The sequence below is a fragment of the Ovis aries genome, chromosome 19 (assembly GCF_016772045.2).
Source record: "Ovis aries strain OAR_USU_Benz2616 breed Rambouillet chromosome 19, ARS-UI_Ramb_v3.0, whole genome shotgun sequence".
Taxonomy (NCBI): Eukaryota; Metazoa; Chordata; class Mammalia; order Artiodactyla; family Bovidae; genus Ovis; species Ovis aries.
In genome coordinates, this window is record NC_056072.1 from 49,690,911 (window position 1) to 49,714,178 (window position 23,268).

A 23,268-nucleotide genomic window follows, 5' to 3' on the forward strand; every position below is an offset into this window, starting at 1 on the left:
AGGGTAATCTTCCCGACCCAGGGATTGAACCCTGGTCTCCCACATTGCAGGCAGACGCTTTAACCTCTGAGCCACCAGGGATTCCAAAGAGTAAATTTAATCAGACAAGTGAAAAAATACAGAAATAAAGGAAAACAGTCAAGCAAGACAAGTTAGTAATAGTTCAGCCTTAAAACAAACTCAAGGACCTTTAGTTCCTCCTCAAGTACTGTAGATAATAATATGAGCCATATCCTTTGTTGCAGAGACTGAAACCCCTACCAGATGGAAGAAGTTAACCTCATGCTGCTCACAAGCAGGCAGACTCCAGACAGGCTGAAACCAGAAGGTTGATGATGTTGACCCCTGATTATCTCACCACCAACCATTTGGGGGACTATCCATGAACTGATCACACCCCACAACCCCCTTCCCTCACCTTGTCTAAATACCCTTCTCTGAAAGCCTTCCGGTAGTTCAGCGCTTTTAGGCACTTGCTACCTGGACTCTTGCTTGGCGCCCTGTGATAAATGCTGCCTTTCCTTCACCACAATCTGGTGTTAGTAGATTGGCTTTACTGCACACGGGCAGACCAAAGTTTAGTTCAGTAACAGTACCATAACTGTGGAATCAGAACTGGCCAGTAGCAGTGGGTAACCCTGAGACTTCGATATGGTACCATACACCAAGTGGATTAGCCAACACCATTAGGCAGGTTCCTTACAGTGGACTCCACTGATCATCACATACTTAACAAAACTGCACTCAGTGTTTGCTAGCCATAGATAAGATAAGCCTTAGGGCTATAAAAGATTCCAAGCTGCTTTTGTCCTGAGGTGCTCTCTGAACCAGAGACTTACCATCTTGCAAACGAATAATATGATCTAGACAAATGAGTTCCCTCTCTGGCAGTCCTCTCCCCGAAGAGTTCAAGTATACTTTTCCCCTTCCCATTGTGGCCTGGCACCGCTGTCTCTGAAAGGTCTCCTGCTGTGATGGAATTGCCTTTGCAACTTGTCAGAGCTCTGCCTAAATAAAGCCCATTATGTGCTACTACCATCTCATGGTCATGTCTTTTTTCTTTATCAGCCCTCAAACTCTCTAATTTACTATAAATGTGTAAGTTTTTCAGTGAAACTTTATAAAAAGCAGCAACAATATTTGAATCATTTTATGAATGAGAAAATCCAGGTATCAAGAAACACTTAGGAAGATAACAGAAAATATTAAAATTTTTAAAGTTCCCACAAGAACATTTTCACAGATTATTCAAACAATTTCACTTCCTTGTCAACCAAACAAAACAAGTACTTCAGTAAAAATGGCACAAATTTCTCAAGAAGCAGATGATATACCCTATAAAGCACTGAAAGTACAGTTATACCCCTCCCAAGTATGGCAGGAGGCAATGAAGAAGGCACATGATAGAAACACAGTGCATGTTCTCTGACTGAAAGACCCTCAATTCCTGATTGATATTTGCTAAGGTAGACCCTTAAGTCCCTGTCTTGCTGATCTAACCAAGCACTGGGAAGATATCCAGGAGAAATCTGACCATTTCAATCCACAACACCACCTATACAGTACTGCTATCTAAGATGCTTAAGTCGCATCTAACCATAAGGAAACAGACAAACACCAATTGAGGGACATTTTGCAAAACAACTGGCCTGGGTACTTCAACAAAGTCAATTGCATAAAAAGGAAAACGAAAACCAAGCCTGGAGAACTGTTAAGAAAGATGAAATATAATATTTAATTATTGACTGGATCCTGAACCATACCCCACCCAACCCCCAAAAAGCTAACCAAATGAAAACAGATATAAAGAATACTCATGGGATGATTAGGGACATTTGAATTAGGACTATATATTTTATAGCATGATAGCAAAGTAATGCTCAAAATTCTCCAAGTCAGGCTTCAAAAGTACGTGAACTGTGAATTTTCAGATGTTCAAGCTGGATTTAGAAAAAGCAGAGGAACCAGAGATCAAATTGCCAACATCCGCTGGATCATTGAAAAATCAAGAGTTCCAGAAAAACATCTGCTGCTGCTGCTAAGTCGCTTCAATTGTGTCCGACTCTGTGCGACCCCATAGATGGCAGCCCACCAGGCTCCCCTGTCCCTGGGATTCTCCAGGCAAGAACACTGGAGTGGGTTGCCATTTCCTTCTCCAATGCATGAAAATGAAAAGCGAAAGTGAAGTCGCTCAGTCATGTCTGACTCTTCGCGACCCCATGGACTGCAGCCTACCAGGTTCCTCCGTCCATGGGATTTTCCAGGCAAGAGTACTGGAGTGGGGTCCCATTGTCTTCTCTGAGAAAAACATCTACTTCTGCTTTATTGACTATGCCAAAGCCTTTGACTGTGTGGCTCACAACAAACTATGGAAAATTCTTCAAGAGATGGGAATACGCCTCCTGAGAAATTTGTATGCAGGTCAGGAAGCAACAGTTAGAACTGGACATGGAACAACAGACTAGTTCCAAATCGAGAAAAGATTACATCAAGGCTGTATACTGTCACCCTGTTTATTTAACTTATATGCAGAGTACATCATGAGAAACGCTGGGCTGGATGAAGCACAAGCTGGAATCAAGATTGTGGGAGAAATATCAATAACCTCAGATATGCAGATGACACCACCCTTATGGCAGAAAGTGAAGAAGAACTAAAGAGCCTCTTGATGAAAGTGGAAAGTAAAAAAGCTTGCTTAAAACTCAGCATTCAAAAAAAGAAGATCACGGCATCCGGTCTCATTCAGTACAGTTCAGTTCAGTTCAGTCACTCAGTCATCTCCGACTCTTTGCAACCCCATGAATCACAGCACGCCAGGCATCCCTGTCCATCACCAGATCCCGGAGTTCACTCGGACTCACGTCCATCGAGTCCGTGATGCCATCCAGCCATCTCATCCTCTGTCGTCCCCTTCTCCTGCCCCCAATTCCTCCCAGCATCAGAGTCTTTTCCAGTGAGTCAACTCTTCGCATGAGGTGGCCAAAGTACTGGAGTTTCAGCTTTAGCATCATTCCTTCCAAAGAAATCCCAGGGCTGATCTCCTTCAGAATGGACTGGTTGGATCTCCTTGCAGTCCAAGGGACTCTCAGGAGTCTTATCCAATACCACAGTTCAAAAGCATCAGTTCTTCGGCGCTCTGCCTTCTTCACAGTCCAACTCTCACATCCATACATGACCACAGGAAAACCATAGCCTTGACTAGATGGACCTTTGTTGGCAAAGTAATGTCTCTGCTTTTGAATATGCTATCTAGGTTGGTCATAACTTTTCTTCCAAGGACTAAGCCTCTTTTAATTTCATGGCTGTAGTCACCATCTGCAGTGATTTTGGAGCCCCAAAAAATAAAGTCTGACACTGTTTCCACTGTTTCCCCATCTATTTCCCATGAAGTGATGGGACCAGATGCCATGATCTTCGTTTTCTGAATGCTGAGCTTTAAGCCAACTTTTTCACTCTCCTCTTTCACTTTCATCAAGAGGCTTTTAGTTCCTCTTCACTTTCTGCCATAAGGGTGGTGTCATCTGCATATCTGAGGTTATTGATATTTCTCCTGGCAATCTTGATTCCAGCTTGTGTTTCTTCCAGCCCAGCATTTCTCATGATGTACTCTGCATAGAAGTTAAATAAGCAGGGTGACAATATACAGCCTTGACATACTCCTTTTCCTATTTGGAACCAGTTTGTTGTTCATTACTTCAGGGCAAATAGATGGAGAAACAATGGAAACAGTGACAGACTTTATTTTGGGGGGCTCCAAAATCACCATGGATGGTGACTGTAGCCATGACATTAAAAGATGCTTGCTCCTTAGACGAAAAGCTATAACCAACCTAGACAGCATATTAAAAAGCAGAGACATTACTTTGCCAACAAAGGTCCATCTAGTCAAAGCTTTGGTTTTTCCAGCACTCAAGTATGAATGTGAGAGCAGGACTATAAAGAAAGCTGAGCGCTGAAGAATTGATGCTTTTGAACTGTGATGTTAGAGAAGACTTTTGAGAATCCCTTGGACTGCAAGGAGATCCAACCAGTCCCTTCTGAAGGAGATCAGTCCTGAATATTCACTGGAAGGACTGATGCTGAAGCTGAAGCTCCAATACTTTGGCCACCTGAAGTGAAGAACTGACTCATTTAAAAAGACCCCAATACTGGGAAAGATTGAAGGCATGAGAAGAAGGGGACAACAGAGGATGAGATGGTTGGATGGCGTCACCAACTCAAAAGATATGAGTTTGAGCAAGCTCCAGGAGTTGGTGATGGACAGGGAAGCCTGGGGTGCTGCTACAGTCCATGGGATCTCAAAAGAGTCGGACATGACTGAGTGACAGAACTGAACTATTGTATCTATGTTACATTTCCTGAGCATCATAATTATTGTGATTATGTTAGAGAATGTACTTTTTCTTAAGACATAATATATATCCTAAAATATTTACAGTTCCTGGATTCTGGTATCCCCAACCTTTATATTTTGTATTCCCAGGCATCAGAGTACAGAATGCTTTACTGCAGTGATTATTTTGTGTTATTCCTATATTTCTTCCTTTTTTTCTTTCACTATTCCAACTTCTTGTTGTTGTTGTTGTTCAGTCAGCAATTCCTGTCCAACTCTCTGTGATGCCATGCACTGCAGAACTCCAGGCCTGCCTGTCCCTCTTCATCTCCTGGAGTTTCCCCAAGTTCATGGTCACTGGATTGGTGATGCCATCCAACCATCTTATCCTCTGTTGCCTCTTCTCCTTCTGCCTTCAGTCTTTCTCAGTATCAGGGTCTTTTCCAAATATGTGTCTAAAATTCCCTATATTAAATTCTATTTTATAAAATGACTCACAAGTTTCTCTTTTCCTGACTAAATCCTAACTTACCAGAAAGATACTCCAATGCTAGCTCAACCTCTGGTCAAAAACATCATCTCTTGTCCCCAAAGCTATCATGGTTAAACAGTATCTTTAAAATGATGTTTAATAAAAGCTATATATGACAAACCCACAGCAAACATTATCCTCAATGGTGAAAAATTGAAAGCATTTCCCCTAAAGTCAGGAACAAGACAAGGGTGCCCACTTTCACCACTACTATTCAACATAGTTCTGGAAGTTTTGGCCACAGTAATCAGAGCAGAAAAAGAAATAAAAGGAATCCAAACTGGAAAAGAAGAAGTAAAACTCTCACTGTTTGCAGATGACATGATCCTCTACATGGAAAACCCTAAAGACTCCACCAGAAAATTACTAGAGCTCATCAATGAATATAGTAAAGTTGCAGGATATAAAATCAACACACAGAAATCCCTTGCATTCCTATACACTAATAATGAGAAAGTAGAAAAAGAAATTAAGGAAACAATTCCATTCACCATTGCAACGAAAAGAATAAAATACTTAGGAATATATCTACCTAAAGAAACTAAAGACCTATATATAGAAAACTATAAAACACTGATGAGAGAAATCAAAGAGGACACTAATAAATGGAGAAATATACCATGTTCATGCACCAGAAGAATCAATATAGTGAAAATGAGTATACTACCCAAAGCAATTTACAAATTCAATGCAATCCCTATCAAGCTACCAGCCACATTTTCACAGAACTAGAACAAATAATTTCAAGATTTGTATGGAAATACAAAAAACCTCAAATTGCCAAAGCAATCTTGAGAAAGAAGAATGGAACTGGAGGAATCAACTTGCCTGACTTCAGGCTCTACTACAAAGCCACAGTCATCAAGACAGTATGGTACTGGCACAAAGACAGACATATAGATCAATGGAACAAAATAGAAAGCCCAGAGATAAATCCACACACATATGGACACCTTATCTTTGACAAAGGAGGCAAGAATATACAATGGAGTAAAGACAATCTCTTTAACAAGTGGTGCTGGGAAAACTGGTCAACCACTTGTAAAAGAATGAAACTAGATCACTTTCTAACACCGCACACAAAAATAAACTCAAAATGGATTAAAAATCTAAATGTAAGACCAGAAACTATAAAACTCCTAGAGGAGAACATAGGCAAAACACTCTCTGACATAAATCACAGCAGGATCCTCTATGATCCACCTCCCAGAATTCTGGAAATAAAAGCAAAAATAAACAAATGGGATCTAATTAAAATTTAAAGCTTCTGCACAACAAAGGAAAATATAAGCAAGGTGAAAAGACAGCCTTCTGAATGGGAGAAAATAATAGCAAATGAAGCAACTGACAAACAACTAATCTCAAAAATATACAAGCAGCTCAATTCCAGAAAAATAAACGACCCAATCAAAAAATAGGCCAAAGAACTAAATAGATATTTCTCCAAAGAAGACATACGGATGGCTAACAAACACATGAAAAGATGCTCAACATCACTCATTATTAGAGAAATGCAAATCAAAACCACAATGAGGTACCACCTCACACCAGTCAGAATGGCTGCGATCCAAAAATCTGCAAGCAATAAATGCTGGAGAGGGTGTGGAGAAAAGGGAACCCTCCTACACTGTTGGTGGGAATGCAAACTAGTACAGCCACTATGGAGAACAGTGTGGAGATTCCTTAAAAAATTGCAAATAGAACTACCTTATGACCCAGCAATCCCACTGCTGGGCATACACACCAAGGAAACCAGAATTGAAAGAGACACATGTACCCCAATGTTCATCGCAGCACTGTTTATAATAGCCAGGACATGGAAACAACCTAGATGTCCATCAGCAGATGAATGGATAAGAAAGCTGTGGTACATATACACAATGGAGTATTACTCAGCCGTTAAAAAGAATTCATTTGAATCAGTTCTGATGAGATGGATGAAACTGGAGCCGATTATACAGAGTGAAGTAAGCCAGAAAGAAAAACACCAATACAGTATACTAACACATATATATGGAATTTAGGAAGATGGCAATGACGACCCTGTATGCAAGACAGGGAAAGAGACACAGATGTGTATAACGGACTTTTGGACTCAGAGGGAGAGGGAGAGGGTGGGATGATTTGGGAGAATGACATTCTAACATGTATACTATCATGTGAATTGAATCGCCAGTCTATGTCTGACGCAGGATGCAGCATGCTTGGGGCTGGTGCATGGGGATGACCCAGAGGGATGTTATGGGGAGGGAGGTGGGAGGGGGGTTCATGTTTGGGGATGCATGTAAGAATTAAAGATTTTAAAATTTAAAAAATAAAAAACTAAAAAGAAAAAAATAAAATAAAAATTTAAAAAAAAAAAAAAAAAAAGAACTACCTTATGACCCAGCAATCCCACTGCTGGGCATACACACCGAGGAAACCAGAATTGAAAGAGACACATGTACCCCAATGTTCATCGCAGCACTGTTTATAATAGCCAGGACGTGGAAACAACCTAGATGTCCATCAGCAGATGAATGGATAAGAAAGCTGTGGTACATATACACTATGGAGTATTACTCAGCCATTAAAAAGAATTCATTTGAATCAATTCTGATGAGATGGATGAAACTGGAGCCGATTATACAGAGTGAAGTAAGCCAGAAAGAAAAACACCAATACAGTATACTAACACATATATATGGAATTTAGAAAGATGGCAATGACGACCCTGTATGCAAGACAGCAAAGAAGACACAGATGTGTATAACGGACTTTTGGAATCAGAGGGAGAGGGAGAGGGTGGGATGATTTGGGACAATGGCATTCTAACATGTATACTATTATGTAAGAATCGAATCACCAGTCTATGTCTGACGCAGGATACAGCATGCTTGGGGCTGGTGCATGGGGATGACCCAGAGAGATGTTATGGGGAGGGAGGTGGGAGGGGGGTTCATGTTTGGGAACGCATGTAAGAATTAAGGATTTAAAATAAATAAATAAATAAAAGGAAAAAAAATAAAATGATGTTTAACTTTTTAAAATAAAATCACAATCCTATAATAATACATATTACTTTTTAAAATAAGGCATTAAAAATAAACAATTTTTAAAAATCACCCACAATTTGAACATGCAAAAGCAATTGATATTAACATTTTGATATAATTACATCTTGATTCTCTTTTATTTACCAATTGCTTTTGTTTCATAATTTGTGACCAAACTATATATCCATTATATACACTATCATTTTATCTTTAAGGTATGCCTTTAAGTGTGCATGCGTGCTAAGTCACTTCAATCATGTCCAACTCTGTGTGACCCTATGGACTGTAGCCCACCAGGCTACTCTGTCCATCGGATTCTCCAGGTAAGAATACTGGAATGAGTTGTTGCCATTTCCATAGTTTCTTTCAATTTCAACTTGCAAAAAAGGAAAGATTTTAAAAGTCTCCCTCACTTTTCATACACAGAAACAAAATGACAGGTTTATCACTAACTCCTATCCTATCAAAGACTATTCTCAAAATAACACATCATTTTGTAAAATATACTGCATGTATAATTGTTTCTATGAAATTCATAACAACTCAGGCTACCTTTCCAGTATACAGGAAAAGAAATTAAAGTTGTCAGTATTTTAAGATAAAATTATATCCTCAGAATTATATATGATAAAGTATATTTTTGCAGGAAAACATAACAATAGTGTATTTTATACTATGAATCAAAAGGAAAAAAGTCTTCCTCTGCAGCCAACAAAAATTATAAATAAGTTTAGCAAAGCCAACTACTCACCCCCTATTACTGACAATTGCTTTTTTCAAATGAATGTAATTTGCAGGAAAGATCCCCTATAAAAGAGATAAGATTTCCTATTAGAAAAAGTACTTTGTGATTAACATCTCATTTAGACTGAAATAACAGTCAGATTTCAGCATGGAAATACTCTATCAACAAAACAGTAGATCTCTTCAGGTGCAGCCACTTCACATATTAATTAAGAATACAAAGTTGAACAAACTATATTTAACAGGAATTTCATTGTCATTCACAATCAGAGTCTATTCACAAGGGGGAAAAACTAGTGTTAAGCAACCACAAAAACTTTTTTTTTTAAGTTTTAGAAATATTCCATGAAATCACACTTAAGATAGTATAGACTTCTGCACAGAGCTTGGCATGTATCTACAAAACCAACATTATCATCTAACCAACAATTTACAGCTTATCCAGCTCTGCGTTAAGAGAAAGAATTCTCACACTCTGGGTAACATTTGTATTTACAAAGAATAAATCAATTTGAGAGCGTCTATAAATGTTTCTTCTTTTACTCTTTGCAAATGGTTTCCACTTTGGTGTCTGCCATAATCTGATTTCAATTCTTCAAAGGATTTTTTTTAATGTATTGTTTTAAAATCAATTACATTTTCCAATCAATGTTTCACTCCTTTTCCTGATGTATAAAACTTCCTTCAAAATAAAACACAAATGGTCTGTTTGTTTTTTTTTAATACTCTTTGGCCCACACCACTGTCCGTAATAAACTTAACCTATACCACACAAGCCCATCAGCAGCTAGAGTATAGTAATGCATTTTACAGTTTTCAGTGTACAGCTCTTTCAGCTCCTTGGTTATATTTATTTCTAAATATTTGATTGTTTTGATGCTATCATGAATGGGATTGTTTCATACTGGTAGTATTTTGTTGAGAGTTTAGCATCTATATTCATCAGTGATAATGATCTATAGTTTTCTTTTCCTACAGTGTCCTTTTCTGACTTTGATATCAGAGTAATGCTAGCCTCGTGAAACAAATCTGGAAGTGTTCCCTCCTCTTCAATTTTTGGAATAGCTTTCATGAAGGACTGGTGTTAATTCTTTAAAGTTTAGTAGTATTCACCAGTGAAGTCATCTGGCCTTGAACATTTCTTTGTTGGGAGGTTTTTAATAATTACTGATTCAATTTCCTTACTGATTATTGGACTATTCAGATTTTCTATTTTTCCTGATTCATTCTGGATAGGTTTTAAGTTTCTAGGAGTTTATCCATTTCTTATAGACTGTTCAATCTGTTAGATACAATTGTCATAGCATTTATAATCCTTTGTATTTCTGTGGTATCATTTTTAATGTCTGCTCTTTCATTTCTCCTTGTCTTTTTTTTCCCTCAATTAATTTTATCTTTAAAAAGAAACAGCTTTTAGTTTCATTGACCTTTTCCCGTGTTTTCTGGTCTCTTTTTCATTTATCTCCACCCTAATTTTTGTTATTTTCTTGACTCTGCTAAATTTGGGCATAGTTTCTTCTTTTTTCTAGTTTCTTCAGATGTAAAGTAAGATGGTTTACTTAATATCTGTCTTTTTTTCTTACTGTAGGCTTTTATCACTATTAACTTCCCTCTAAACCGCTTTTGCAGTAGCCCATAGGTTTTGGGGTATTGTGTTTCTGTTTTCATTTGTGTCAAGATTTTTTTTACCTCTTCTTTGGTCCACTGGTTGTTCAGAATGTGTTCTTTAATTTCCACATACACGTGAATTTTCCAGTTTTCTTGCTGTTGTTGATTTCTAGTTTCATACCATTGTGGTCAGGAAAGATGCATGGTGTGATTTCAATCTTTTTAAATTTACTAAAGCCTTGTTATATGACATAGTCTGAAGAATGTTTGATTTACAATTGAGAAAAACATGTACTTTATTGCTGATATATGAAATATTCTTTATTATGTCTATTAGATATATTTGGTTTAAACTATAGTACAAGTCCAACATTTCCTTGTTGATTTTCTGTCTGGATGACCTATTCAGTGCAGAAAATGGGGTATTAAAGGCCCTTATTATTATTTGGTATCTATTTTACACTTCAAATCTATTACTATTTGCTCAATATATTTGGGGGCTCCATTTCCAGTGTACACATATTTATTACTGTTATATATTCTTGATATATGCCTCCTTTATCTCAGGGGTTCTTAACCAGGGGCAATTTTACCACCACCACCCCAACCACCTCCCACCCCACCCATCAGCCCCAGGGCCTTTAGCAATGTAGAGACTCAACTTGAGTGGAGATATTAATTAGTGGAAGTCATATATTTTGCTAAGCTTTTCATAATGTATAAAATAACAAGGATTTATCTAGCCCAAAATGTCAACTCTGACAAAAATGAGACGCCTCGGCTATGAGGAATTAAAAGTTTGAAGGTCCTGTCTTCTTATAATACTTTAAAAACCAGTAAGTGAGTCTACTGAGAAATTAATGATTACAACTCTGAAAATTTTTAATAAAAATTAATATATGATCATTTTGGTGTTTTCTATTTAAGAAAAAGCATAATATGTTAAATATTAAGCCACAGAAAATATGTAAGAAAAAATAGTAATATTATAGAGAAAAGTAAGTTTTTGCAAATGTATTACTGGAAAAGAATGCTGCTACATGTATTCTAACTGCCAACTAAAATATATTTGGCCTGATCAAATTATTGTTACTTGGTAAGAGAATAAACATATAAATCTAGTTCATAATATTAGTATGTGGCACTTAACAGTCTTCTTTAAATTCATATTTTAACAAGAACATTATGATCAGATGTATCTAATTCAAAATTATTTTAAAGTTTTTTTCATTTTAGAAATAAAGTCATCTTACTAATCACAGGGCTAGACAGGAATAGGCCTATAAAAAAGTCAATTTACTTGCTGTCAACTATTTTCAGGAAAAATACTAAATGTCCTAAATAGGCTTTTTCAAAATAAGCTTTGCAACTATTACCACACACACATTTTGTCCTTTTTAAAAAGTCATTGTAATACTGCTGAGAAAGAGAAGAGTCTGATACAGTTCTGTAAAGGAAAGAATGAGTGTGGCTACTGTAAAAGATTAAAAGATGGAAAGCAAGGATTGCTTTTATATCAAACAAACATACTAGGCCACTTTCTAGATTAGAAAAGGTAACAATAAACTTTTATTACCTTTACATTTGGCTTCTTTGTTGAAACTCCCCTATACCAACCTAAAACAAAGCATACAAAAGATATTAAAATCATATTGTTGTCGTTTTCTCTGAAAAACATGAGTATTTTTAGGATAATTATTTAATGCAAAACTTTCTAGTAAGTTTTAGGTACTTTATGCCTTTATTAAGCATAGTCTACTCCAAAAGAAGCAATCTTACAAAAAAATATAACGTTCCCAATTTTCATCAAAGACACAACATCCTTTCAACTGAAAAAGACAAAAAAAAATTGGAAAATACTTCAGAGGACACATATTCAACTCCTTGAAAACTCCCAGATGAAACTATTACAGGATAAGAAAATCCCAAAATCATATAGTTTTTTGGTGACAGATATCATAGGAGATAGATGGGGAAACACTGGAAACAGTGTCAGACTTTATTTTGGGGGGCTCCAAAATCACTGCAGATGGTGACTGCAGTGATGAAATTAAAAGATGCTTACTCCTTGGAAGAAAAGTTCTGACCAACCTAGATGGCATATTCAAAAGCAGAGACATTACTTTGCCGACTAAGGTCCGTCTAGTCAAGGCTATGGTTTTTCCTGTGGTCATGTATGGATGTGAGAGTTGGACTGTGAAGAAAGCTGAGTGCTGAAGAATTGATGCTTTTGAACTGCGGTGTTGGAGAAGACTCTTGAGAGTCCCTTGGACTGCAAGGAGATCCAACCAGTCCATTCTGAAGGAGATCAGCCCTGGGATTTTTTTGGAAGGAATGATGCTGAAGCTGAAACTCCAGTACTCTGGCCACCTCATGCAAAGAGTTGACTCACTGGAAAAAACTCTGATGCTGGGAGGGATTGGGGGCAGGAGGAGAAGGGGATGACAGAGGATGAGATGGCTGGATGGCATCACTGACTCGATGGACGTGAGTCTGAGTGAACTCCAGGAGTTGGTGATGGACAGGGAGGCCTGGCGTACTGCGATTCATGAGGTCGCAAAGAGTTGGACACGACTGAGAGACTGAACTGAACTGAAGGAGAGTACAGCCCTGACTTTCTATCTCCTTGTCTCCCTGAAATTTCCCATGCACTGAACTACACTACTCTCATTCCTTGGCTTTCCAGCCACTAAAGTTGACAGCAACACTTCATTTATTTTCTCTTACCATTCATACACAGTAATAACAGTGAAAGTTTCCATTACACAATAAAAATAGTTTTCAGAGAAAGGAAATTTTTTTGCCAACTTTCTTCAAATTCAATCTATTATTTTCAGAGTTTTGCTATAGTTCTCTACTCGGGTTTAAGAGGAAACAATTCCAGTGAATAGAAGAGGAGGCCAAGAGTTGTATTTAAAGAAGGAATATAAATAAAAAAGAAAGAGGAGACTGTTGATAATCACTAATATTAACAGAGAGCTTACTATTCCATGCACTGAAATTGAGTTAATTTCATGTGTTAACCTTTAAGACTCACAACAAAGTTAAGAGGAAAAGAATCAACTTTTTCTCCCCTGAAATCATAACAACCAATAAAAGAAGAAATACCCTTATTTCTGCTTAGCACAATACCTGAGATCATAAATTTGAATAACTCAATTTATACCTGAAAGTCTCACTATCTTCGGTTTTTTAAAAGTGATAACCTTACCAACAGGACACTTCCAGTTCAGTTCAGCTCAGTTCAGTCACTCAGTCATGTCCAACTCTTTGCGACCCCATGAATTGCAGCACGCCAGGCCTCCCTGTCCATCACCAACTCCCAAAGTTCACTCAGACTCACGTCCATCGAGTCGGTGATGCCATCCAGCCATCTTAACCTCTGTCATCCCTTTTTCCTCCTGCCCCCAATCCCTCCCAGCATCAGAGTCTTTTCCAGTGAGTCAACTCTTCGCATGAGGTGGCCACAGTACTAGAGTTTCAGCTTTAGCATCATTCCTTGCAAAGAAATTCCAGGGCTGACCTCCTTCAGAATGGACTGGTTGGATCTCCTTGCAGTCCAAGGGACTCTCAAGAGTCTTCTCCAACACCACAGTTCAAAAGCATCAATTCTTCAGCGCTCAGCTTTCTTCACAATCCAACTCTCACATCCATATATGACTACTGGACACTTTACAGTATCTTAAACAGGACTGCTGCTGCTGCTGCTAAGTCACTTGAGTCTTGTCCAACTCTGCACGACTCCATAGACAGCAGCTCACCAGGCTCCCCCGTCCCTGGGATTCTCCAGGCAAGAATACTGGAGTGGGTTGCCATTTCCTTCTCCAATGCATAAAAGTGAAAAGTGAAAGTAAAGTTGCTCAGTCGTGTCCGAGCCTCAGCGACCCCATGGACTGCAGCCTACCAGGCTCCTCCGTCCATGAGATTTTCCAGGCAGGAGTACTGGAGTGGGGTGCCATTGCTTTCTCCCTTAAACAGGACAGATAATGATATAAAGGGCTTCCCTGGTCCCGTGGTCCAGTAGGTCCAGTGGTTAAGAATCCAACTGCCAACGCAGGGGACATAGTTCGATCCCTAGTCCAGAAAGATCCCATGTGCTGCAGGGCAACTAAGCCCATGTACCACAACTGCTGAGCCAGCACTTGAGAACCTGTGCTCTGCAACAAAAGAAGCCACCACAGCGAGAAGCCCACACCCCACCACTAGAGAGTAGCCCCGTTCACAACAACTAGAGAAACCCATGTGCAGGAACAAAGACCCAGCACAGTCAAAAAAATAAACAAATAAATAAATAAATTTTAAATGGTCATCTTCCCTAAAATTTTTAATTCTGTACCAGTAAAGTTAGACAATTCAAATATGTATATCCAAAAATTCTACCTTTAAAATATTACAAATTTAGTCTCTAAAAATGCTGTTTTATAAAATATGATTAAAAATTAAGGTAATAAATGAAAAAATTTCTAATTGAGATGCAATGTTAAGTCCTATTTTATACTGAAATTATAGGGATTTTAATGCAGGAGTTACTCAAAGTGTATTCTATTTAAGAAATTATTCTACAAAGGAAATGGAAAAAGTACAGAAAATAATTTTTAAATAAAATATAACCACATTAAAAAATATATATATATATGACCACATTAGACTGAAATGCAGGAAGCAAACACTAGATTTTAGAAAGACAGCTAGGGATTCACTATACTTTCAAAGATAATAAAACTGAGAGAAAGCATTACATACCGTTTAAAAGCAATTAATGTACAAAAAAACAGAACTGAGAACACTATATTGTCACAGAAATAGAAAATCAGGACACCGGTGTGTGTATGTGTGCTTACTACCACTAAATAAAGGCCCAGTGAGTACTTACCATGTGAATGAAATGAGACAGATGTAAGTGTTTACATTTGTCAGCTTAACTCTGGATGATTACACCTTCCACAACTGGTGTATAAACATACTTGGTGTATAAATTAAAGAGTCAGTTCACGTCTGACTTTAAAAAAAAAAAAGAAACTTTTAAAAAATGTAACACCTTTAGGTTAGAAAAGCAATCAGTAAGAAAGGAAACACAAATTAAGAGAAAATATTCTGGGTCTTGTGTGTAAATACGTATATTAAAGATTAATTCATCTGAAAGCTACAATTATTTAAACACATAGACAAAAAAATAGTGGTCACCTGTCCTTGTGCCAGGCGTTTTCACATCTATAGTCTCAAAACACAGCTGAATACCACTTTGTTAAATACGCATCATTATTTAGATTGTGAATTGCCCTTCCCAATGTAAGTAAGGCTATACTATCAAAAAGAGCCAACAGTACCACTACAATTGCTGCTGACAGAGAGGCTACAGAACAGTGTTAGCAGTGTTAACCCAAAAGAATGAAGCCTCTATATAATTCAGGCCATGTGACAGTCAACAATCAGCAGGCCTTTACAAAGATTCCGGGTGCAAACCAATCAAGCTAGATCAAAAGCACCAAATGAAGTCCAACAAAAACTACCCTTCAATAAGAAGTTTCAAACTTTTTATTCAAAGGTATAACATATTCTTCACTGTCTGACAAAAGGGAAACAAGGCAAATGTGTTCATTCTCACTCCTATCCTAGGGCTAACAGTTGTTCATCCCTGAATTAAGAGACAGGTAGATAACAGGCACAATTTCTATTTCATTCCATATCGTGATTAAAATAATTTTAAAAAGTTATCACTCATTATGAATGGCAGATCCACAAAGAGGTTCACTTTAGAGAAGGAACCAACTGTAAAGTCAAGTACCAAAACAAAGATCTACAATCTTCTAAAAATACTAACTTTTTCTTTGGTATATCAATAAAAATATTCACAGCCCATCCAACTCTTTTATCCTCTTTCCAATTATATAACTAATAGGCATGGAAGAAAGTATCAACCACTTATATTAAAAAAAAAAAGAAATTTATAGAGAATTCAGCCCCAAAATTGGGGGACATAATTATTCAAAAGGTCAACATTAAAAATCCTCTATTATTTCACTGCAAACTGTTGAAGAATAACCTTGTATATTATTTGCATACAAAATAATTTAATGCTATTTTAAATCTTTATGTGCAGTAAGTATAAAAGATAATAATTGGCAATAAATAAATGGACATTAAAAATTGAGAAATTTTACTCCCAAATGAGTTATTGCTCCTTTAAGCTTATGGTTCTCCATAAACTTATAAAGAACCATAAACAAGTTTCAATAATACTGCTATTGAATAGGACATTTTAAAAACTCTTTTATAATTCAAATATGTATAAAATACATTTACTAACTTCTGGTTCTAGCACTGACAAAACATTTCGCATTAGACAAATATAAACCTGAAAAAAATATGAGAAACAATTGTGTAAGAGCAATGGAGAGCAACTATCCGAGACAAGGTAATGAGACACTATAATCCTTGAGAAAAGAGAATGACATCAGCTGAGTTTCTCCATGAGGACATTTCAGCAAAAATCAAAGTCCCATTGAGTTAAGGAAAAAAGGTTGACACTGAGAGCTACTCGGTACAATACCCACTCGTGCAACTGCCCAATTCCTACAGTGGTAATTCAGGGAAAATTTCTAAGAAGCCTGGCTTTCTGCAGCAGCTGAGAGGCTAAGGAGCTAGGCAGAGTCACATCACCTTTAGGAGACCTATAATAATAATATAGTGACTTTTCAACAGAAATGATGGAAATCAAAAATTAACGAAGTAAATCCTTAAAATGCTAAAAGAAAATATTCATCAACCTAGAATGCTACACCTAGGGAAAATAAACCCTTTAAAATGATGACAAATTTAAAAACAGATTCACATAAACAAAAGTTGAATGAATGTGCAGCAAACCTACACTAAAAAACCATTACTAAAAGGAGTACTTACGGTAAAAAGAAAGTGATCCCAGACGGAATCATGAAAAGAAGAAAGAAACAGCACTGGAAATGGTAAAAATGTGGGCAAACAAATGAATACAGACAGAAAACATATGACAACAGTGGTACAAATGTAATAAGAGGAGTCAATGCAGCTGAATCATTGTAAAGTTCATGCACTGTTGGAAGTGGTATAAGTAAAACTTCAAGGTAGACCCTAGTAAGTCAAGAATGCATGTTTTAAACTCTAGGGTAATCACCAAGTGGGGCTTCCCAGATGGCTCAGCAGTAAAGAATCCACCTGCCAATACAGGAGAGGCAGGTTCCATCCCTGAGTCAGGAAGATCCCTCGGAGAAGGAAATGGCCACCCATCCCAGTATTCTTGCCTGGGAAATCCCATGTAGCATGGGGGGCTACAGCCCATGGGGTTGCAAAAGAGTTGGACATGACTTAGCGACTAAACTTAGCAACTTATAGAAAGGGTCCCAAAAGGCTAAGATACAGATCTCTGAGGAACAGTGGGCTGCTGCAAAACATGCTAACCACTGCCACAGAGACAAATGCTAGAGGCCATTCACCAGAACCAAGACCACTGCCTGACATAAGGAATATTGCAGGGACCAACTGTCTTCAGAGCAGTTTGCCAGTGGTATAAAACAAAAACAAGAAGAATCAACTCTTTTCTTCAACCTCCAGCCTAATAGTCTCCCTACAATGCCCCTTTATTGGCAGAGTCTAACACAGACTAGCTGTCAAAGAAGAAACGTGGTTTCCAGAGCTTCCAGCTCCAGTATCACAAGAAGGGCTAAAAGGGCAGGTTTTGAACTTAGAGGCAATAATAAGTCAGTAACTGACAGAGTCAGCATCTTTATTTAGGTCTCTCATCATGCCAAGTTCAGATAAGTGGTAAAAGTCTTCTAATCTTCTGTTTGGAAGGTAAAAGTCTGGCTGCCATGATTTCAAAGGCCAAGTGGAAGGTGAAGGTTAGAAGTTTCCATATTCAGTATTCAGTAGGTATGCTTGACTTAATCCTCCAGTTTTCAATACATAACCTATCTCCTACAAAAATGTGCATGAAGTGTCCCAATACACAGATGCTCTATTTATCCTTCATTTTCTAATAAACCTCAAAACCTCTACCAGATGAACAAGGAGCAGTCATCAAATGAATTGAAGGGAGAAGACTTATATACTTTTATTCTCATTTCCAAAGATGCCTGGTGCTATAAGTTTCTATGCCTCTTAAGGATCTGCTGTGTAAATAAGGGTAGTTCCAAGATACTCCTACTACATGCTTGAGATTCAGGTATGTTGGGTCTGTTAAGTCATAGTTTCCACTCTTCAAAGCCTTGCCAACTTTCTTTGTCCATGTGAGCATATTACATTTTAAAATCCCAGTATTTTGATTTTTGTAGTGTTTCATAACTGATTTTGATTTTTTTTTTGTATATGGTGTGGAAAAGTAGTCCAACTCTCCAAACACCATTTATTAAATAGATTGTCTTTTTCCCCACTATATATTCTTGCCTCTTCTGTCACAGATTAATTGACAATATAAGTATATGTTTATTTCGGGGCTCTCTATCATGTTCCACTGATCCATGTGTCTGTTTTTGAGCCAGCAGCATACTGTTTGGATAATTATATCTTCATAGTACAGTTTCAGCCCGGGAGCATGACACCTCCAGATTTGTTCTTTCTCAACATTGCTCTGATTATAAGGGTCTTTTGGATTCCATGCAAATTTTAGGTTCATCTGTTCTAGTTCTGTGAAAATGCCTTTGATATTTTGATAGGGACTGCACTGAATCCATAGACTATCTTGGGCAGTATGGGCATTTTAATGATACTGATTTGTCCAATCCATGTGCACGGTGCATCTTTCCATTTTTTTGCCTTGTTTACCATTTCTTTCATCAGTGTTTCACAGTTTTCAGAGTACAGGTCTATCACTGCCTTGGTGAAATTTATTCCTAGGTATTTACTTTTCTGATCCAATTATAAATGGGACTGTTTCTTAATTTCTCTGACTCTTCATTGTTCAAACAGATGAATGCAACAGACCTCTGTAAATTCAGCTTGTATCCAGCAACTTTCCTGAATTCATTCACTGAATTCAATTTTTGAATAACAATTCACTTACTGAATAACAGTTTTTTTGTGAAGTCTTTGGGGTTTTCTATATAAATTGACAGTATCATGTCACCTACGAACAGCGACAGTTTTATTACTTCCTTTTTAATTTGGATTTCTTTTATGTGTGTGTGTGTGTGGCCTTTTTTTTTTTTGCCTAATTGTTGTGACAAGAACTTCTAACATTATGTTGAATGAAAGTGGTGAGTATCTTTGTCTTATTCCGTTTTTTATAATTTTAAAATTTAGTTAGTTTTGGCTGCACTGGACCTTCGTTGCTGCGCATGGGCTTTCTTTAGTTGCAGCAAGTGGGAGCTACTTTTCATTGTGATGCACAGGCTTCTCGTTGTGGTAGCTTCTCCTGTTGCAAAGCACAGGCTAAAGGCCCAAGGGCTTTAGTAGTTGCAGCATGCAGGCTCAGCAGCTGCAGCATGTGGGCTCTAGAGTACATACTCAGTAGTTGCGGTGCATGGGCTTAGTTGCTCTGTGATGTGTGGAGTCTTCACATACCAGGAACTGAACCCATGTCCCCTACACTGGCAGGCAGATTCTAATCCACTGTGCCACTAACTAAGTTCCTTGTCTTATTCCTGATCTTAGAGCAAAAGCCTTCAGATTTTCTCCACTGAGTATAATGTTAGCTGTGGGTTTTAATATGTGTGGCCTTTATTATGTTGAGGTAGGTTCCCTCTATGCCTACTTTGCTGACAGTGAAAAGTGAAAAGTGACAGTCGCTTAGTTGTGTCTGACTCTTAGTAACCCCATGGACTATACAGTCCATGGTATTCTCCAGGCCATAATACTGGAGTGGGTAGCCTTTCCCTTCTCCAGGGGAGTTTCCCAATCCAGGGATTGAACCCACGTCTCCCGCATTGCAGGCGGATTCTTTACCAGCTGAACCACAAGGGAAGCCCAAGAATACTGGAGTGGGTAGCCTATCCCTTCTCCAGCAGATCTTCCCGACCCAGGGCAGGCAGATTTTTTACCAACTGAGCTATCAGGGACAGTTCTTGTCATAAATAGATGCTGAACTTGTCTAATGCATTTTCTGCATCTCCTGAGATGATGTGGTATTTATTTTTAAATTTGATAATGTGATATATCTAATTAACTGATTTGTAGATATTGTACCATCCTTGCATCCCTAGGATAAATCCCACTTGATCATGATGTATGATCCTTTCAACATATTTAGTCTGGTTTGATATTTGGTTTGATAATATTCTGTTGCAGATTTTACATTTACATTCATCAATGATATTAGTCTGTAACTTTGTGTGTGTGTTATCAGGTTGCTATCTGGTTTTGTTATCAGGATGATGGTGGCCTCGTAGCATGAGTCTGAAAGTGTTCCTTCCTCACTAACTTTCTGAACAGTTTGAAAAGGAAAAGTATTAACCATTCTTTAAATGTTTGGTCATGTATGGATGTGAGAGTTGGACTGTGAAGAAAGCTGAGCGCTGAAGAATTGATGCTTTTGAACTGTGGTGTTGGAGAAGACTCCTGAGAGTCTCTTGGACTGCAAGGAGATCCAACCAGTCCATTCTAAAGGAGATCAGCCCTGGGTGTTCTTTGGAAGGAATGATGCTAAAGCTGGAATTCCAGTACTTTGGACACCTCATGCGAAGAGTTGACTCACTGGAAAAGACTCTGATGCTGGGAGGGATTGGGGGCAAGAGGAGAAGGGGAAGACAGAGGATGAGATGGCTGGATGGCATCACCAACTCAATGGACGTGAGTTTGAGTGAACTCCAGGAGTTGGTGATGGAGAGGGAGGCCTGGCGTGCTGCAACTAATGAGGTCGCAAAGAGTCGGACACAACTGAGCGACTAAACTAAACTGACTGAAATGTTTGGTAGGATTAACCTATGAAGCCATCTGATCCTGGACTTCTGTTAGAAGTTTTTTTTATTACTGGTAATCAGTCTGTTCATATATTCTATTTCTTTCTGATTCAGTCTTGCAAGTTTGTACATTTCCAGGAATTTATCCATTTCTTCTATGCAATCCATTTTATTAGCATATAATTCTTCATAGTAATCACTTATAATATTTGTATTTCTGTGGTGTCCCTTTTTATCCCTGATTTTATTTATTTGGGCCCTCTCTCCTTTTTTCTTGATGAATCTAGCTAAAAGTTTACCAATTTCGTATATATTTTCAAGACTTCCCTGGTGGCCCAGTGGTAAGTAACCTGCCTGCTAATGCAGAAGATGCAGGTTCGATCCCTAAGTCAGGAAGATCCCCTAGAGAAGGAAATGGCAACCTGCTTCAGTACTCTTGCCTGGGAAACCCCATGAACAGAGGAGCCTGAGAGGCTACAGTAAATGACTTCACGAGAAAGTCAGACACAAGTTAGAGACTAAACAACAATATCATATATTATCAAAGGACCAACTCTTAATTTCATTGATGTTTTATGTTTTTAGGTCTCTATTTCAGTTATTTCCACTCTCATCTTTTATTTCCTTTTTTCTCCTAACTTTCAGTTTTACTTGTTCTTCTTCTAGTTTCTTTAATGTCCATTTTGATTATTTGAGATTTTTCTCATATCATCAAGTGGGCCTGTATCACTATGAACTTCCCTCTTAGAACTGTTTTATCTTCATCCCTCTTTGACTTTTCAATGATCCATTGATTGTTTAGTCTCCATATGTTTGTGGGCTTTTTTTTTTCCAGTTTTCTTCTTGCAGTTAATTTCTAATTTCATACCAGTGAAATCTAAAAAGATGTCTGACATATGCTGGAAAGGGTGTGAAGAAAAGGGAATCCTCCTACACTGTTAATAGGAACGTAAACTGGCACAGCCACTATAGAAAACAGTATGGAGCTTTCTCAAAAAACTAAAAATAGAGTTGCCAAATGATCCAGCAATCCCGGCCTTGGGCTTGTATCTGCAGAAAACCATAATTTGAAAAGCTACATGCACCCCAGTGTTTACAGCAGCGCTATTTACAAAAACCAAGATAAGGAAACAACCTAAATGCCCACTGACAGAAGAATGGATAAAGAAGGTGTGGTACATACATACAATGGACTGTTACTGAACCATAGAAAAGAACGAAATAATGCCATTTGCTGCTACTTGGATGGACCTAAAGTTTATCACACTAAGAGAAGTCAGACAAAGACAAATACCATATGAATATGCATCCTTTATCAAATATCTCTTTCACTTTGTGACTTGCCTTTTACCTCTCCTTAGTGGTATCTTTTTTCTTTAAATTTCACTTAGTTGTTTTCGGCTGTGCTGGGTCTTCACTGCTGCACAGGCTTTCTCTAGCTGCAACAAATGGAGGATACTCTCCAGCTGTGATGCACCGGCTTCTCACTGCGGTGGCTTCTCTTGTTGCAGAGCTCGGGCTCCAGGGAGCACAGGCTTCAGCAACAGCGACACACGGGCTCAGTAGGTGTGGTTCCCAGGCTCTAGAGCACAGGCTCAACAGTTGTGGCGGACAGATTAGTGGCTCTGAGGCACGTGGGATATTCCCGGACCAGGGCTCGAACCATGTCCCCTGCCCTGGCAAGCAGATTCTTTACCACTGAGCCACCAGGGAAGCCCTCCTTAATGATATCTTTTGAACAACAGATCTTCATTTTAATGAAGTACAACTTATCAATAAAGGATCTCTGTCTACCCCTAGGCTAGAAGGGATATTCTCCTATGGTTCCTTCAAGGTGCACAACTGCTCTAAATTGCACATTTATATTGACCATCCATCTGGAATTCAGTTTGTAGTATATGCTGTGAAGTCAGGTTCGAGATTCACTGGTTTCGATACTGATCCAATATCATTTATTGATTAGGTCATCATTCTTCAGTCCAATCAGCCCAGCGTCACCTACTATAAAGGACATCATTTCCCCACACACTGCAATACCACCTTTTTCATATCACTGGAAGATAAACATGATGGTCTATTTCTGGACCCTCTATTCTGTTTCACTATTGTCTTTGCCTCCAAACCACAATGTCTTATTTTATAATAGTC

The 23,268-nt window shown here is 38.1% G+C and overlaps 1 protein-coding gene across 7 annotated transcripts in view; it reads right to left on the bottom strand.

Moving 5' to 3' along the window:
• Nucleotides 1-23,268, bottom strand: part of DOCK3 (dedicator of cytokinesis 3) — a 292,652-nt gene that overhangs the window by 245,283 nt on the left and 24,101 nt on the right. For all 7 annotated transcript variants that reach the window (XM_042236152.2, XM_042236151.2, XM_042236154.2 and 4 more), the window contains exons 3-4: nucleotides 11,829-11,869; nucleotides 8,652-8,707 (exon numbers count right to left, since the gene is read on the bottom strand). In XM_042236152.2, coding sequence (XP_042092086.1) covers nucleotides 8,652-8,707; nucleotides 11,829-11,869 — 97 coding nt within the window. The remainder of the gene's footprint in view (nucleotides 1-8,651; nucleotides 8,708-11,828; nucleotides 11,870-23,268) is intronic.